This window comes from Molothrus ater, chromosome 8 (assembly GCF_012460135.2).
Source record: "Molothrus ater isolate BHLD 08-10-18 breed brown headed cowbird chromosome 8, BPBGC_Mater_1.1, whole genome shotgun sequence".
Lineage (NCBI taxonomy): Eukaryota > Metazoa > Chordata > Aves > Passeriformes > Icteridae > Molothrus > Molothrus ater.
The window spans coordinates 29,404,092-29,424,287 of NC_050485.2; the positions used below are offsets into that span (position 1 = coordinate 29,404,092).

Consider the following 20,196-nt stretch of genomic DNA (forward strand, 5'->3'; position numbering starts at 1 on the left):
CAAATGGTTATTCAAGCTTCTTTTGCCTTTTACCTAAGAAGGAGTAAATAAATATGCAACAAAATAAATCAAGCAAACAAAGACCTTAAGTGACCATAAATACATTAATGTTAGCTTTGAATGCCAAGCACAACTGTAACTATTAAGAAAGGGAGATTGGCTGAACTGGACAAGACGACCCCCATTGTGAAAGCTGACATATCACTCACTGCCAATTGCCAGCAGTCTGTCTCCTCTCTGTAGATCAGCAGCTGCAGCAGGTGAGTTTGGAGTCACAGTTTCGATGACAACGTGCCCTGCATCCTCCTCCTTGGACTGCACAAGGCGCAGCGTGAGCCCAACGCTTTGCAGATTCCCTTTCACAAGTTCTGCCTGCAGAGAAAGAAGTCAAAAGCATCTCAGTAAAGCTGACTGCAAGGATTAATGGCTACTAACAATAATTTAAATAAAAATTAAATAAAATGGTATCATTTTAGTATTAAAACCAGATTATTATTGAAAAAATGCATTAGGACATTCATTGACTTCACCTAATTGATCAACTGTCTGACAACTAATTTTACACCTTTGGAGATATTCCCAAAAAGTCCCAGTCCTCAATAAAATACTACTATTAAACGCAATCTCATTATCCATTTTATTAGGAGCACTGCACCATCAACCTAGGTATCACTTTGAATGCAGCCCATTTGTGTTATAAAGCCTAACACTATGAGTGGCTTTCCAGTAGTCTGTGCACAAGGGTGTTTGAAGTGACAAAACTCTTATGTACTTACTTAAGATTGCCTAAGTACATTTAGAACAAATCTCAATTAACAACAGCCTAAAAAGTTTCTTCAAAGAGGCAAACCCTTTTCTCATACTTATCTTGCAAAATAAATAGAATTTAAATTTTAACTCAAATACATTTTTAAAAACAAACAAACGAAAAAAAAAGGACAATTGAGGTGCAATCCCTGTAGCTGACTTTCGTATGACAGACCTAGGCAGTTATCAATTATTTACAGACCTCAGTGTCTGAGATCTTTGGCAACCTTTTTCCTAATAAAAGCAGCCCTTGATGAATTTAACAATATCATTTTTCCCCTAAAGCACATTCCTTTTAGACTATTTCAAATGACTGTCTACAATCATTCCATCAACAGGTATTCTATTTGAAAGGAGAACTCATATGTTTCAGCTTCAAGGATAGAAATTTAATTTGTTTTTTTGATTACCAAGAAGACAGAGGCCGATAGTGTAGAAACCTCCACAGGAAATTTTATATTTGGTTTCAATTTACTGAGTTCAGGTAGACAGCCTTCTCCTCCAGCCTTCTGCATTTACTTTGTTATTGTTTCAATTGTGGATGTTTGAACTGTCTGGAGCTGAGCCTCCTCTTTAGAGGATGTGCTCCTTACTCAGTCCATGGCTCTCTCCTTGGCTGCATAGCTGTCACTCCTTTCCCATAATTTTAATAGCACTGCATCTTGGTTCTTTTTTAATTGTAGTTCAGTTCTTTACAGAAATAAAAAGGCTTGTGCTGCTCTGCAGTTTGCTATAGAACAGCACTGCGCTTGAAGAAGCAGACTTGTATTAACTTTCAAAGCTTTGTCACTATTTTCTGCAGTCACTATTTCCCACAGGCATCTACTCTTTTTTATCAAACTTCTATTGTTAATCCCCAGTAATGTATGTAAGAATAACAAGACCAATATAAGCTTAATTGCAGTTCCAAGACTTAAAGGTTATCTCAGAATGAAACAAGTAAATAGCTGCCTACAGAAACAACCCTGATGGAGTTTTCAGGTTGATTTTTGTTCATTTGTTTGCTTAAATGCCATCCTCATTTCCACAAAAACTACAGTTACATAATTAAATTAAAAAAATTAAACAATAAAATACTAAGTGTTAAGAAACAAAGAAGTATTAGAAATGTCTGTGGAAGAAGACAAACTATTTTTTTTTAAAAAGAATTGCTCTTCTGCTTTAGCCCTTTATTTATATGCAATATAGCTTTAAGCTAGCAATTCACAAATGTTGCAATGTGCTGTATGGAAACAACATGAACAATTACTGCAATTTCAAACAACACTAATTGAATATTTTAACTGTCAGAAACACAAATGACACGAATTTGCTTTGGCAGCACACAAAGCTGCAACAAAAACAACATCCAAAGATCACAATAATATAAGTGCACATTCTTATCAAACAATGAGGAAACCATTATTTCTGAGCTTTGCTCGGAGTCCAAGTACTCAAATCTCAGTTTTCCTATGATGGTTCCTTTGTAAGTCTCGCTCTAAGTGATTAAGCTCAAAAAAATACTTCCAAATCATTGCGTTTGAATAGAAGAGGAACTATCATAATGAAGATCAGGAAGTAAACTCGCATTTAAGGAATGCTGACAAACATGAAAATTACAAAGGGCTGAAAAACAAATTATAACCACTTTTCCCCCTAATTTCTGTTAGTGCACTGAAGTAGAAAGCTGTTTAGTGAGAGAATTCCAGGAAAGAAATTGATGCTTAGAACAGTGAAAGGAAAAAAAAAAAACCCAACAACTCAACAACAACAAAAACCTCAAGATGGTTTTCCTTTTAACACCGTGTTATTCTGGCCATTTAATTATACTCCTTTAGGAAGTCATTTATTTTGACTCTATATAGTTTCTTCTGAAATCTTACATTAGTTCTGTAGCTCACAGCCCAGAAGTGGAGCTCTTTAGCAAGACAAGATGTTTGAGAGCCAAGGCCCATCCAGGGTGGACATCCTGTTAGCTTTGCCTGGCAGCAGAAGAGACATTGCTGTGAGTTTGTTCTCAACATGAGACAACTCTTGTCCACTCTCCAGTCTCTGAGCAGAGCAGAAAAACACCCAACTACTGAAGGAAGGTGGCCACCACAACCCTGTCACAGGAGTTACTTCAGGCCAACCTACTCCTTCCTTTTACAAGTTGGTATTTCTCATCCATTCAAAGGATGGCCCAAAATGGTAAGATTTCTCCAGAAAGTTATAAGTCTTGTCTGAAAGAGAATGTCAGAAGGAAGAGCTGGTGTTGCAACATTTGACTTTTTGAAGAATGGCAGGAATTACCTCTAACCACTGTTGGTACTTGCAATCATGGCAAAGTGCATGATAAGCAGATATGGAGAAAGGGCATAATTAAGATAGTAAAAAGGAATAAAAAAGTTACCAAAAGCTCTTTTTTAAAGCGCTTGTCAGTACAGACTCTGATGCTCTTGAGTTTCCTTTGAATCCAAGAACTCCTTTGAGCAGAACTACACAGTGGATGACTTAACAGTGAAAATATTCTGGAGTGCAAAGACAAGAAACTCCTGAGGTGATCTCCAGCATTTCACCCTTCCCTCCTCCTCCAGGGAGAGACCACATGAAAGAAATGAGGGACAGCTGGGACCCAAGATATGTAGGTATCTCTGAACATTTGGCTCCCATGCAGGGACACAGCCTGCAGATTACAACATGTATGACTCACTGATGGCAAGGAGACTTCCCATATTCCAGCAGTATCTGATGGAAAGCTGTTTTTGGAAGGAGAGTGCCTTTGAACATAACAAGCAAAGCTCATCTCAACTTTTTATTAACTTTGGCACAGTCACAAACTTTCTCATGAAGCAAAGTGGTTTTATTTATCAACCCAAACCAGATGAATGGTTTCCTTGATTATTCTTTCTGGCACCTGCAAGAAACACCATGCTCAGGCTAAGATGAATGCAGGTGAAGACCATTTGAAGCTCTCAAACACTCCCCACCCCAACAAGTTCACTCACAAACCCAAACATCTTTGCATACCCAGCACAGCTACCTTCTGTCTCCCCCTCAAATTAAGACTTGATAATAAATGTGAAGGGCCAAAGACCTATTGGAACACTAAACACGAGTAGGATGTAAATCAGCTACATGACACAGAGGTTGGAAGAAAATTGCTAATAATGAAAGGACATTTATTATCAGAAACCTTGCTGCAAGGGAGAAAAACTAACAGCTGCACCCAGGAGAAAGGGAAATTTTAACCAATTAGCTATATCATATTAAAGCAAGTTTATTTTAATTTGATCTAATTAATAGCTCTGTTTTACTAGTTCCTGCAAATCTTAGTAGTTATTTAAATAAGGAGTAAGACAAAGCAGATATTAGTACTTCATTGTCAGTGACAAGCATACATTCAATGTATTTTATATTGAAATAATTAGAACTAAACTGTATCACAGAGCTTAGAAAATGTATCTTAAAAAAAAAAAAAAAAGCAAGCAATCCCCAGACTATTTATTAAATACTTGCTGAGAATAAAATGCAACAAAACAGGAATGACTGTCCTGGAGAGAAAAAAAAAAGGTAATAATTTCCTTGGTGTTTTATTATTAAAAATATCCCCCAAATCCAACAATAAAACAAGAGAACACAAGATGTCCTTTAACTTTAGAATTAATAGAACATTTTGATGTAGAGCTGTGAACACTTGGCTTTTACAGCACGAAGCCCACAAGCATCAATTCCACAGCACAATCTCACTGCCACTTTCAGTTCAATACTGGATGTGTGCTCTGGAAACACAATGCAGGGGAAAATCATCTTGTGTCTCACAACCTTTCCTTGCCTCAGCCATGTTGTTCTGAAAGCCCAGTTGAATGTCAGTGAAAAGAAATTTTTCCAAATCTTTTCAAACATACAGTACTGAACTCCACAGTGATTAATCAGAAGTTTACAGCTTGCTAGTATCATTTAAATGGCCAAATATTTACATGAGTGTCAAAACACGATGCAGTTTTAATCTTCAAATGCTTCATGAAATTATCAGTCTGAAATAATTTACAAATACAATGGGATGATAAATAAACATCCCTTTTACAGGCATTGATGCCATTTCATTTACTATTTATTCCAGAACTATATATGAAGTTAGATTATTATTTGATTCAGAGGTAAGAATGCCACCAGTAATACTGTAGTCTCCTAAGTAGAATCTAAGTTAACATTAGATACAGCACTTCTATTCAGAATTTCTAAGACAAGACATAATAAATAATGCCCATTAATAAATACAGAGATCACAACATCTAGGAAAATGTGTATGACAATCTCTGACCAGCAGTGCAACATTGTTCAGCTAAACTTTAAAAATTATTAGGTGTATACAAAAATAGAAAATGACAAAATTAAGCTGTAGCAGGATAACTGGAGCAGAAGACTTTTGCTTTTAAACTTAACTGCTTATTTTCAGGAACTAAAAAAGAAATAGTTGTTTTTGTAAGCTTAATTTTACACTGTAAAATAATGTGTAATTTGCTCAACTATTTGTAAGCGTTAACATCATAAATCTTTACTAGAATTTAGTAAGCATATCACATTCTTTTGAGTAATTGCTAAAAAAGCTTGATCACCCAAGCACAAATAAGAAATCTTTTTTTACTGACTTTACATCAATTAGAAGAATACTGTTTTTCCAAATTGTTCATATTCCCCATCAGGGGTATGTAACACCCTCTAAGTAGCAGAAACTGAACCCATGTCAGTGCTGTACTATGGATAAAAATATTTCTTTTTGGCCAAATCATTGGCATTGTTAAAAGTGATATCTTAGGTATTCTTGCAAGGTGTAGTCTAATGCCTTTTGAGGAAAAAAGTGAGAATGTCTGTAAAGTATTACATCCTCCCAGACAACCCCGCATGCCGAGAGGAGAGGAAGGAATATTTCACGTCAAAGCCCCCAAAACATTAAAGTCCGAAAGTGGGAAGCAGTTTCTTCTCTTCAGAAGACTCAGTTCTTTGCATTATTGAAAAAACGTTTTTGGCAAACATCCTTAAAACATTGACTTTAATATTATTGCTTTTTTCAAGCCTATTACTGAATACAGTTATTATGTATGACCTGCACAGCAAAAAGGCTCTGAGGTTATTTACAGCGGAGAGGAGGCACTGAAAGGAAACACGTATCGCCAAACCCATGATTTGCTCCTTAGAAACACTGGACACAAAGGAAATAAAATAATTTTCTTGTGGGAGTTTCTAAATCTATGCTTTAGAACAGGAGTAGATGTTTTTCTTCTCCTTGTGTCACAGCCCTGAAGCCTAAAAAGGGAGCTTGTGGCAGTGTAGCACAAGTCTTTTCCAGCCCTCCTGTCCACAGGCACGGTAACATCAGACATGTTCCAGTGTAAACCTGGACTAAGGAATCCATGATGACAGAAACACTTTCATTTCCCAGTCACTGAGAAAGCTCCCAATTACACAAAGAGAAAAGTTTTCTGAGCATTCAAGAGCTACCCCTGTTCTTGGGATGTTTAAATAGCTCAGTATCAATAAAGTATGCCCTAATTATCAGTTCTGCACTGTATTCACTGTTATGTCTTACACGTGCACAGGTGCAACGATGCACACGTGTGGATGTGCCTCCATCTCCAGATTTAACCTGGCTATTTCCTTCAGTGGCTTCAGAAATGTTGAAACACACTGACAGAAGGTTTAAATAAAATAAAAAGCTGTAGTAATACTTACAGAATAACTACACTATACAGTACAACAAACAGTGAAAGGAAGGAAATAATCCCTGCAATCAAATTAAATCTATATAGAAAATTGACTTAAGTTCTTTTCCTCCCCACTAGAAAGAGGCATTAATTACAAATCACTCATTAGTAAAAGACTGATGGTAATGTAATGTAAAAGATAATACACTGGCTACTTAAAACATCAGTATACACTATAGCTAGAAGCAATATGCCCGTCTAGAAACCAAAATATGCTAGAAAACACATTTACAAACTTGGAAATTAATTTAATGATTTGTGAAATTATTTTTTTAAATAATTAACAAAAGACTGCTCGAATAAAAATATGCTTCAGTTTTTTCCATAACTGAATCTAAATACTAAATCTAAAATTGCTACTGTTCCACAATTTGTATCAAGACATCTATAACAACTAAAATACTCTTCCTTGCTATGTGATCCTTCCTCCATGCCTAAGATATACACATCTTTAGTATCATTCAAGTGGAAATTTAAATGTATTTTTCTACCATTCCCAGGTTTACATTGATTCAGTTAATTTTAATAAACAATTTCATTTGTCCCCTCCATTTTTTAAATATTTTGACAAAACATATCAGACAAATACGTTGAATGAATATGTATTTCTTCTAGATATACAGAATGGTAGGTGAAAGGGGGTGAAATAACTAAATTTATCAGTACACTTAAGCATTTAAATATATATGTGTGTGTATGTGTGAATAGAACTGCCAAAAAGAAATCAAAAGGAAACTAGCTGCTGCTTATAAAAAAATTCCTGTTCAACAGCAATCCCAATTATAGTTTTTGCACAATTTCTTTTACAGTCATAACTGAGCAACTGCTATAAAGATATTCTCATGCCCATTTTGCCTGAAAGAAGTAATTTGATAATACTATTAAAAACATGCAAAACCAAAATAAGTTTGAAAAAGCTACTAAAATGGACTTTTACCACAAGGAGATATCATCAATAAAAATAAAATTTCAGCCATATTTTTGTAATTTCTCTTTCTGTTCTGTGCCTCTTATTTGATAGCTAAACCATCCCTTACTTGTTCCCAACATTCACTGAAGGGTCTGTAGTGGGTTTCTGGACCAAGTGGAGCAAATTTCAGACATATTCAAATTTTAGACAGTTTTAATTAATTGGTTTTTTGCTTAACCTGGTGTTCTGCTTTCCTCCACTGCAGCTCTGACTGTGTGCTGAAACCCCATGGGTCAGGAGGGTTTTTCTGTACTCCCAGCTGTCCTGAGCAGACTTCCCCTTGCTTAATCCACTAAAAAAGTTAACTTTTCACACTGCTCACCTTTCTCTCCAAAACCTCTGAACAACACCCTCTGTCCTGAAAACAATTTTCATCAAGGAAACAAAGGAATCAGCCAACACTCAAAATCATCTTGCGATTAATTATTCACAAACAATTTTTCTAGTACAAATATCAGAAAATATCTAGTGCAATATCAGAAAATAAGTTCTTCAGCTTCTTTCCTTTGATTCAACACTACCCATTTTGTAATTTCTGCATTTTTGACATATATTTGCATTCCATACCCTATCAGCTGGAGCAGCTCTATAGGACTGGTTACACCTTGGTGTCTCCTTGAGTGTTACTGAATGAACAGGCACCAACTGTCTTGTGGAATATTAGGAAAACCAAGTTTTTGATGACTATAAAACAGTGAAAAAAGAAAATTGGATGTTCTACCTTTTGCTTTGTTAATCTTTGTTAATCTTTTGAACTGTGGTCTGTGCACGGGCAGATACAACGATCTCAGACGAACGCTGCATTTTTCCTGTTTGGTTTGTTTTACTTTTAAGAAGAAGTGTACTTATGGACAAAGGTGCATATTTTCTTACTAGTCATCCTAAATAGCAAGCCAGTGGGACTCATTTTTTGTTCTACATGATAGCTTGTAAAACCCAAAAAATATAAGTTTAAAAATATGACGATAATTTCATTCTGAAACGAGTTACATATTGGGCCAAGATCATATTTAAAATAGCAATTCATTAACACCACAATATGGCAAATGTTATGCACATGTCTAACTTCACCATCATAAACTACTTGTCTGAAAAGAAATGTGACAATTCATGGTAGGAAAATGAAACATCTGCATGTCTGCCTGATGAGCACTGCAAACTTTAGACATCAGCAAAATCCAGAACAGGCGTAGTTACTGAACAGAATGAGGAGCTGTATCTTATTTTCCCAAATACTTGCGACACTTTGCAGGTACTCCTTGGCTAAGCTACTCCTAAAAAATTGCACCTTCCAATTGCACGGTGAAGCAGGTTACACGACATGTAAAAAGCAAACTGTTTAGCAATTATCATGAATTGCTGGGGCATTCTTACAGCAATTACAGGACTTGAATGGAGGAGATAAAGACAAGGCAGCAGAAAACCTGCATTTAACTTTGAAGTGTCAAAAGCAGGTAAAATAAAGGCCTTCAGTTTTAGGTGGGGCTCTTCTTTGCAGAGCAATTTAGCACAAACACCAACATAGCTCGTCTTTAAGTGCTCTTACTCACTGACATCCTTTTAGTCTTTATTAAATTCAACTTTGATGATTTCCTTTGGCTCTGAAGAAATGACAAAGATCAATTTTTTTCTCTAATGTTATATAGCCATATAAGCCTTTGACAGGAAAAAGGCTTCCTCCAATATTGGCTAAGCATTACTTGGTCATCACATAAATATTTTGTGCAAAACTCAGGTAGTCTAATAAGAAATACTGAAATAATGTTACTAAGTTCATTAATAATACCATGTGTGACATCAAACCAAGAAAAACTTTACCAATCACTTCATTGCAAATTACAGATAAAGGAGATTGATGAGAACCTGTGAGACAGAAGCAAAGAAACAGAAAACATTCAAGTGTATGCATTAAAAGTAAACCCTCTAAAGTGTAATTATTTATATGTATCTTGAAGTATTACTTAGATGGTGATATGACAGCTACTATTAATCTTCCTGCAAAAAACTCAAAATATTGGAGTGAAGTTCTTTAGGTGAAGTTCTTTATAATGGAACTAACAGACACAGTGAAGAGTTTTCTCCACACAGAGAAACTGCTTGGCAATTTTCATTATCAGACCCAGCAGAATTAAATACCTGAATACTGACATGGATATTGCCATCAAAACTAAAAATATGAAATGTTATTATCCACTGTGATTACAATAATATGCATTACAGATGCTACTCTCCATGGAAATAAAATATACAATATAATTTATATGCACTAAAAAGTAGTAACTCTGATTTCAAGAATGGGCTTAAAAGTCACATTTTAAAAGCTTAAAAGTTACTTTTCTGACAGAAAAGCTGCACTCTCACAAACAAAGCATTAAGATTGCAGGTAATACAAATTACACTCTTATCAATAACACAGCCAAAGGAACAGGGACCTCACATGCACCTAGAAGCTCCATAATCATACAACTTGAAATATCATAGAACTTAAAAGAATAGTTTGTTTTTTCAGCACTGCAGAAACACTATTTTCTTGGCAACTGGTACATTTCTCATCAACATTAATGGCTAGATGGCTATTAAAGCAAAGCACAAGCCTGAATAATATCCTGTGTGACCCACAGAGTGTTCAGACTCCCACATTCCCACTGAACGAGCTAAGCCCAAAGGAACTAAAGCAGATGTAGTAAAATGATTCGTGATCTTAACAGCTCTTCAGAGATTACATAGAGGACCCATCTGTATCAAAATGTAGTTCCTGCTGCATACAAGCCCTAGCCCCACCCTTTGCCCAGAAAATCCAGACCAACACTTTTCTGAAATTCTATGTTATTGAAGAAATGAGGATTTATATTTAACTTATTCCGAATAATTGCTGCAAGAAGGCCAAGGTTTTGTATATAATAATTTTTTCTGTACCTAGAAAGGCAGCCAAACCACACTGAGTTGTTTTCAATTAAATTCTGGACAAAACACTGCAGTATAAACACACAAATATACAACCAGTAAAGGTTTCCACGACCATACATCTATTTCTGGTTATTTTGTTGAACACATCACATCAAATCAATTTATTTATGGCTATAGGGCACAAGTCACTGGCAGGCAGTGAAACAGCAGCTCAATGTCACATCTAATTAATAGCACCAAGACAACAGCACACCTAGAAACCAGATTTTCATTCTGTTACCAACGACCACCACTTATAAAAATTGCCACAACTATTAAACTGAAAATATCTTCACATCAACTCAAATCCTGACAATTCACTTTGCAAAAAAATCAATACCCAGCTCTATCTCCTCTGCACTTGAAAAATAATTCAGATTATTTTTAATACACATAAAGATCAGTTCTCAATAGATGCAAAGAATGCTTTAGAAACAGAATGTTAGCTGTAAATTGGAATGCACGTACCAGCCAGCTTTGGAACCGAGCTTCTAAAAATGCTTCACGAGAATCCAAACATTTGAACATTTCACAGAAGGGATCTTTGTCTGCATTGCTCTCTCCACACAACCAACGTGACCATAAGGGCCTAATAAAAAGTAGGATTTCCTTTCCCTATAGTCAGCTAGCTGAATGACAAGAAAACAATTAATGTAACTACGTCTTCTCCAGAAACCAATTTTGGACCTCTCTTAACACTAAAGCGTGTAAAAGAGCTAAAAAGGAATATTCTTCCAGAAACAGCTTTTTAAGAGTAAACCCAAAAAAAGTTACAAGAGAAGCAGAACATTACCCAGAGCGGAAGTAAAAGTTCATTCCTTTTGACCTTTTTTTTTCAGTATCTTCTGGCTCAGGGAAGTAATAGATACCATTTCCTCATCTCCCTTTTGTAAGGTAAGTGAAAGAAGGAATAGGAAATTATGTCAAGCTTAAAAACTTCTTTTACTTCAGCACTCACTATAACTTCATACACTCTGGTTTTATGCTCTATTATTTTTAAATTAGCAACATATTTTATTGATAGTTGGTGAAATATATATGAAAAATACCCACAGGATTTCATAAAGCAACATCTTTCTACTTCCTTTTTCCCCCTTCTCTCTTCTGTTACCAGAAACCCAGCTTGCTTGGGACTGTGACCAATTACTTCTTCCACAGAATTCAGAACTGACTCATTAAATTGAAAATTGAACAAAGGATTAGTCAATACCATACAAGGCTTGAGAAATAAATCTAACTTTAAAAAAAAAGTCATATTGAAGAAGATAGGAATAATTCAGCTTACTTAACTTCAATGACCCTTATAATAAAAGAAAAAGAAAATTGCATCCAAGAAGTTGATGAAAACTTGTGAAGTTATTTGAATACTTGGTTCAGACCACGGTACTATATTTTTGTGATCATCACAGTAAGGGCATTGGTGAAACAGCCCAAAAAAGGCATCGTTCATAAATGGCACATTCAACACCAAATATTCAAAAGTCTGAGGTTTCTCTTTTCAAGTGGTACTTGTAAAAATATTTCATTTAAAACCTACAGGCTTAAGGCATTAGGACTCCATAGAAAAAACCAATGTGAAATGTGATGAATGATGAAATACTTCACAGTAAAAAGAAGAGGAAATCCTACAAAATTCCCAATAGCAAAGTTTCAGGATACAAAATCGCAAATTTAATCATCAGCTTGCTCCCAACGTTATACAGCCACTTTCCTCCCACTAGAGTTCAATATTTTTTATAACCTCTACAACATACTAAAAAAACCCACCAGAAAAATTTTATTCAATCAGGCTTTAGCGGGGGGGAAAAGGGGGTAAAAAGATTGTGTAATATTGAGGTGGGAAAGGAAAGGAGATTGGAGGTGGGAAAAAAAAACCAGATCTGGACAGGGAATTAAGTTGCAGTTTGTAAATCCATGGCTGCACTATGACAGCAATACACTTCTACTTTTCCCATTCCCATGACCTCTGATTAATAAAACTTAATTCACATTAACTACAAGAAACCAATGGATTAAACTTAAAATTTATAATTTTCAATTATTTGTGTACAGAGTTACATTTCAGTAGAGACATCCATGCATATATTACAATATATTAAGAGGGAATTGCCTTTTTCTCATGAAAAAGGGGAAAAAAAAGACAACTTGGGAGCTAAGAAAGCAAAACTATCAATGCTTTATTTTTTTACTTAGGAGTTCTATCAAAAGAAAATCATAATGATTTTAATACACAACATGTGTATTCATCATGCACAGCTTGCCCTTCTTCATGAACTCCTGAAGTCCACAAAACCAGCCTGTGACTTCCATACTTTCATACCATTTGATCAAGAACATTGCAAAGTAATTCAGCCTCAGGTAAATCTATCCTGTTAAATCAGACAAACATCAAAATGAACTGTAATTTAGATGCTTTCAGCAGAAACATCATTGATTTTTGCCATTTTTCATATAAGGACACATTTCTAAGATGAAAAAGTATTTTGCATAGAAAGCAGACCAAGGTTAAAAGTGGTATGCAAGGATCATAATCTGAATATAATGATAACATCAACTAGTGAGCTGTTAATAATTATTGAAATCATTGAATAATAATTACTGAAAGAGCTATGGTTTTATTGCACAGAGAGTGAAGTGCTTGCACCATGGAGAATTTCTGCTTTTTGTTCAGGCCCTCCTCCATGGCAGAGCTGTGGTCACAGGGGCAAACCCAGCCCGGATGGGGACAAGTGGCAATGGTGGCAGCATCACCCCTGCCCAAAGGTGGGTGGAGAGGGACAGGTGGTGCCAGAGCAGCACCTTGGGCGCCCATGGCAGCAGGACCCTCCTGGCAGCCAGGCTGCCCTGCCGGGGAGGGGTTCCTGAGAACCAACCCACCCACAGAAACACTGAGCTTTCCACCTGGGCTTGCTGCAGCTCTCTGCAAAGCACTCACCCAGTTTCATAACCCAACATCTTTTTATTTCCCTTTCCCTCTTCTCTCCTCCACCACCACAAACTCAGCTTGTGTGGGACTGTAGCCAATCACCTTCCCCAAAGAATTCACAACTCACTCATTTAATTGAAAATTGAACAAAGAATTTGTCAACACCATACAATACATGAGAAATAAATACAATTTTAAAAAACTCATACAAGTAGCAAACCTCTGAGGACATAGGGCCAACAACACTAACAAGGACTAGAGCCAAACTAGGCCACCTTCTTGGTTTAAGTCTCTGCCTGGGTAAACAACTTTTTTCCAACAGAAGTTCAAACTCTATTTTACAAATAACTGTGCCTTCTTAAAAAAAAAAGACCAAAACATTCTACAGGTATAGAGACACTCAGAAATATCAAAAAAGGAGACATAGCTAAATTAATACAAAGATGAGACTTTCCAATGAGTAATGAGACACTTTGAAATGGATACCAAAGTTATGCCTGCAGATCTCAGTGACACTCACTCAGTTGACTTACCAACCTTAAAGCAGCAAGGCTAAAATATGATTTTTTGAAATTCTTAAATAAAAAAATATTGCACTACTAACAATAACCAATTTTAAAAAAATCTATACACTAGATAAGACCCCTAGCCAACATCCACATTACAGAGTATTCAAGACAAATGGGAGCAATACTCAAAAAATGGAACTAAAGATATGCTGGGGAAGAGGTGTAGTGATAGAAACTCAAAAAACGCTTGTCTGCATCTACAGTGTGCACATTTTGCATATCAGCCACACTCTCTCTCTTACAGAAGGCTTTGCTTTAAAGTATTTCTGACCAACTGATAGTTACTGGCTGCCTGCTCATTCAGCACTCTCAACTGCTATTCCTTCCTTAATAAATGCTATGTAGAAAAGCATGATACCTATAGATTCATAAAAAGATAAACTGTACACTTCAAGTTCATTACTTATTTGCAAAATTTTAACTTTTCAGTAACAACAAATTAACCACTGCTCTCCTATTCTGGGTGTATGCTGCTGCCTCAAGAGAAATTCCACTTTAAATTTTTTCAATCTGTTCTATTGACAGTAAAAATTTATACTCCTGCAGTTTGCATTTGTCCATACAGAACATTTGAAACTTACCTAGTAATCCGTAGAACTGCTAGACACCAATCATCAGGAAAGCACATTGCAAGAAAAAAAATAATCTAGCCTTCATACAGAAGAAGAAACGCTTTCAGAAGCTGGTTGGTAAAGTTACTTCCCAGTAAAATGCAAAAATAAATAAGAAAGAGTGCCAAGGTTCAATGTCAAAGATTTATTTCTGATATGAACAGAAGAGAAGAAAAAGGAATTTGCTTGCACCTCTCCCATTCTACCACTGCTTTGCTGAAAAGGAATCCCAGGACAAAAATCTGTCAAGACCCACAGAGCATCTTTCCCTACATTGTTCTTCCTGCAACCACAGCATCACTCCTTGAGTCTTTTCCATTGCAGATTTAAAATATCTACCTCAGCATTTGAAGAGTTATACACCAGGTTGAGGATTTGGCAAAATCAAAAAAGAAACCTTTGCTCTACTAAATTATTTTTGAATGTGCAGAAAAGTGTGTACAGTGTCCAGGACACATTTCCAGTGTCTTTATAAGTTACTACTTCCATCTGTTAAAACAAATTCAGAAACAAAACTAATCTCTGTAGAAGTAAATTTTTTCTTCTTAGTGAGAATGAGGTTCTTAATTTTTTGGTAAATCTGTTTTATTTTCATTACAATTACTAGATATGAGAGAATATTGCTTTAATGACCTCTCATAAAATCTGTTCCTCCTAGCAGCTATTTTTAAAGCTCGGGAATTAATTACAACTCTTGGTTACCTCAATCATATGCAACCAAGACTTTTGGTTCCTCATCCACTTCTACACATCAGCTGGCAAGAATCTGAATGCCTCTGCTCACAACAGCAGCCAAGAGTTTGCTCTGAGTTATTACAAACATTTTTAGAATACTCCCTATTTCAGATTCTCTTCCAATAGCAAAAGCTTCAACAACTCCAGCAGAAATAAAAATGTTTATCAAGATTGGCAAGAAATTTGTTTAAAAAAATGAATTCTTTTCTCAAGTATTGTTTTGCAAGGAGTAAAAATCCATCGTGGATGTTCCCATGTTTTGGCTAAACACCCACTGTAGCCAAAATGAAGACATTTAATATTACTTTCTCTCTCCAGCAGGTCTGTACCTCAGATGTAATCTTGGTGCAATTTAATTAAGAGTTTTTAGGCTAAAACTGCCTCCAGCCTGGATTGTCTGCTATGCAAAGAAAGTTTATTCCATCTGAAGTCATCCCTACAGATCTATTATTAGGCTAGTCTGAAAACTAAATTAGTATTTTTGTGAATTATTTTTATTTAACTAGTTGAAATGAGATAGCTCTGCTGCCCTCCCCTCCCTGTGTAACAGCATAGTCTGTCATGTACTATTTACCAAAAGTGAAAATACAAAATTTGAAGAAAAAAGACTTTTTTATCAATGAGCAGGAAGAGGGTCTGAGCCAGCTTGGCACTGACCTTGCTGGAGCTGGGACTAGATTACTTCCAGAGGTCTTTTCCATTCTAAATTACTGACTCCACTCAAATAGATACCTTGTCCAGATATCATTTTTAATCTTCTTTTAGACTATATATAATTACAAAGAAATGCTTGGAATCAAGCCAATTTTTCTGCTGAATGTTTCTGATCATACAACCACATATTTCCTGGGACTTTCTCAAACCTATAAAAAACATACATTAATCAGGCACTTTAAAGATTCCACACTAGCTAAATATTGCAAATTTCTTTCATTTATTTATATGTACATGTCCATAGAGAGAACTTGATCTACAGTCTATACACATGTCTTGAATCCAGAAACAGACTAATTGTCATATTGGTGTGTTTCATAGTCCCCAAGAACAGACTGTACAGCTCAAAGAGAATTGGACTCCACATTTCACAGAAATACCATGTGGCTGAACAGCAGTTTGTGACTTAAGCAAGTTTCTTGCTGTATACTTAACTAGTCCAATGAAATCCTACTGTAAATGTGCATCTGATTTATACCAGTGGAAATCACTGCTTTGAAAGGGGGGGATTTACAGTGGAAATGAGCCACATGTTTGTTTGCATTAGAAGTTCTGGACACTGTAATCCTATGCTCCCTTCACATGTAGCTTACATTGTTATGGAAAGTGATTGTTTTTAGTTTACAAGCTGCTGTACAGACTATTTCTGATATATTCCCACAGATGTGTGATTTAACTACTGTGGAACCTAGAAACTGATTTCTGCAATTGCTCTCTAAACATCAACTTTGTTATTTCTTGACTCTGCTGGTGAACTTCAGGTGAGTCAATTCCAGTTTCTCAAGGGTTACTTATTGTATTTACAAGTATCTACTTTTTTTTTTTTAAATGCATGGTCAACTTGTTATCCATCAGACTTCCATATATATTCAACTGAAGTAGAACAACTAATGTTTTTCATTATACATTTATCTAAGTGCATGTACTTATATGCACAACTTATACTTAAAAAGTGCATATGCATATTTATAATATACATGCTTTAGATGGCTTTTATAATTAAAAAAGCCAACAAACAAAACACACAAAAAATATTTCTGCATATCTGCCTCAGGTTTCTAAGGAATTAGGCTTCTTTTCTTTCCTTCAGCCAAGGAAAATCTAAAGCTTTGATTAATATCAAATGGATTTGAGGGTGCACAGACATGATATTTGTTCCAAACTAAGCATCTAAAAACTGAAAGGGATGACAGAAGTATAGATCTGAATATACTGACTTTTGGTTAAAGTATCTGTGAAGACACTCATAGTTCCTAAATTCTATTTATTTCACCCAAACTCTGACAGAGACAGCCTTTTACCAGATTGCAGTAAGGGAAATGCTCAATTTTCTAATGATTATTTACTCCTGATCACTCCTGATCTGCAGGTGGCCTTTGCAGAGCATCACTCTGCTCCCTCTAACCTTAATACACCAGGTGACCTTTTAGTCATTTCATTTGTATGACGGGAATTGGCAATTCCACGTTTGATCCCCAAGGCTTTTCCAGGACAATTGCTGCACTGCCCACTCACATTATTCTCTTATTGCTCTCTGTCATCATTACAGAGCTCTGGGAGAACATGCACTGCACTCCTCTTGGGAAATTTTTGCTTATAATTTTTTTTTAAATTATGGAAACCATTTTTAGGATGCTTGGTCACCAATAAGAATCACTTATTTTGCACTGCTAATTATCTTAATATTCACTTTCGCCTACAAAGTGAGATTCCACTCCTGCTATTCTACAGACAGAACAGCCACAGTAACTGGTAATGCAGTAACCATTAAACATCATAACAATAATATAAATACCCCACTGTTCTCATTCACTCTGAGTGGCCTCCAAGTGTTGAGCTCCACCACACCTAGAAGAGACTTGTAAGACTGAGACAAAGCACCTAATTTCTGGTTCAGCTTGTGATTGAAGAGGGAGAAAAAAAGGAAAAAGATAAACAGTTGATTTAATGTTCAGTTAAATAATTAAATTCTAGGAAGGCAAGATGTGACAGATGTAACAACACTGCATTACCTTGAGTTCAAGAATCTGAACTACTTAAAGCATTTGACTTCATAAAAACAGTTACAATACATTAGACTGTACTCAGAATAAGGAATTCCTCCCACAAAATTAAAGGCTTTCTTCGCAGTCACTCAGTACATTTTATGCCTGTATTTTGACACTCGAACCATAAAATTTAAAATGGCTAGACATCAGCTATTTGTGGTGTATGAAAATTCATTTCTATCCCATTGAAGGGCATCAGATACCTACATTAAATAATGGTAGGTTTATTAGTTAAATAATTAATATAAGTAATTAGAGTTATTAATTAAGGACATTTTAAAAATCTCCATTCCAAATTTCTTCCTGGTATGCAACCTGATGATGCTTTTGTTTAAGCTGATACAATTGTTAATTCAGCCAGTGTAAACAAAAAAATAAGAACCAGAACCAAGCAGATGAGATTTCTTGTATGGTCTTCCCAGTAGTTATTAATGCACTCCAAGTCAATAAACAGATGAGATATTTATACTCAGAAGCAAGGACAATATCAGATTCCTGAAGGGCAGAAGTTAAACATCAGCTGTTCTGTGACAACTACAAGCACTTGCCCATCCTTTGACAATCTGCAGAAACTCCAATGTAATTTTCCTTAACTGCAAGATGAACTTCCAGATGATGAGCTGCTTGTGGCAGTAATGCTCAGACAGGTTCTTACTGAGCAACCTGCAGTCAGAAAAGAACAACTCTGCAAAACTCTGTCATGTCAAACCTGCACACATCTCACACAGATGTTGGGTGGGAGATAACTGGTTTTAGGAGAGTTTGTGAGCACCAAGTGCTAATACCTTCTATTTCTCAACAAGATTTTTACTCACTGCCACAGGCCCCTTTTCCACAACTTTTTACCCACTCCCAGGCTTTCTCTCTGGAAAAAGTTTCTGTTCAATAATTACATTCAAGCACAGACTCCCTTTCTTCATTATTTTGGGAGACATAACTGTTCACTAATGGAAGGAAAATAGGTGTCAACCTGCCCAACTTGATGAGGTCTTGGTTTGATAGGGAAACATTGCAACATCACTAAAATCCATACACATGAGTAAATTAACTCCATTCCAGTTACTACCTCCTTAGTATGAGCAGATCCCAGCCTCCTAATCAGAAAAAAACCCCTACATTAGGAAAAGGCTAACTATTATAACGTTATCAGAGAAAATATATTTTTAAAAGTAAACTAAAGGGCTGAAGAGGAAACCAAACTACAAACCAATAGAACAGAACCAGCTTATTTTTCCAAAGCTGGCTGTAGATGACTGTGTTTAAGTAAGTCCCTCCCACTTCAGTCATGTGAGGCAGCCTCCGAGCTGCCAGCTCATCTTTGCAATAGGATGTAACAAAATAATTGAAAAAGCCATTCCAGAAATACTGAATTACCCAGGAACCACTTTGTGTACTCAATAAAACACTGTTATCTCTCTTACAATAAGCCATACTGTTTATACAAACAAAGTTAGCTTCCATGCATCAGCCATCTATTTATTTAGCAAGATCAGCTATCGCTGTAAATCAATTTCTTTGCAAATGAGAAAGACAGCTGCTGTAAAACCCACTTAAAACTCTTTACTGCATTCAGTATTTGGACCTGTTACCAAACAGACAAGAATAAGGGGAAAAAAAGTCACCAGCACCACATCTGGTGACACTCTGAAAGAGTCATCACTTTTACAAGCATTTCTAAGGAAAAGGTATCATTTACTGTAAATAGTTACATATCTTTAAATATGAACCAGTACATTAAAGTACGACAAGAAAAGCTTACAACTGACAGTCAAACTGGGTACTACCAGGATGATACATAAAATAGTCAACTGAAAGGTAACTCATAGAACCTGTACTACAGAGTGGCTAATCCATGAGTAAAAGCACAGCAAAAATGGGTTTCTTTTCAGATCAGCTCTGTGAAAAAGAGAAAAGAACTAACCCTTAGTAAGCCTGAAGTTTCATGTAGCTTTTGTCCTTGAACAGTCATACAGAAAGTCTCACTAAGGACAATTCACCCAACATAACCAACTAAAAGGCTTTTATGACTCTGATGAATGAGGAGGTCACTGCCACATTTTCAGAGGTCAACACCTTGCAAAATATCAGCTTGGAAAACCTCAGCTGTATAGACAGCATCACCAATGGCATCTGCAATACAACTTGGC

The 20,196-nt window shown here is 35.9% G+C and overlaps 1 protein-coding gene across 1 annotated transcript in view; it reads right to left on the minus strand.

The window, feature by feature from the left end:
* Positions 1–20,196, minus strand: part of PDZD8 (PDZ domain containing 8) — a 52,395-nt gene that overhangs the window by 5,408 nt on the left and 26,791 nt on the right. The window contains exon 4 of the mRNA XM_036385829.2: positions 210–372. Within this exon, the coding sequence (XP_036241722.1) occupies positions 210–372 (163 nt within the window). The remainder of the gene's footprint in view (positions 1–209; positions 373–20,196) is intronic.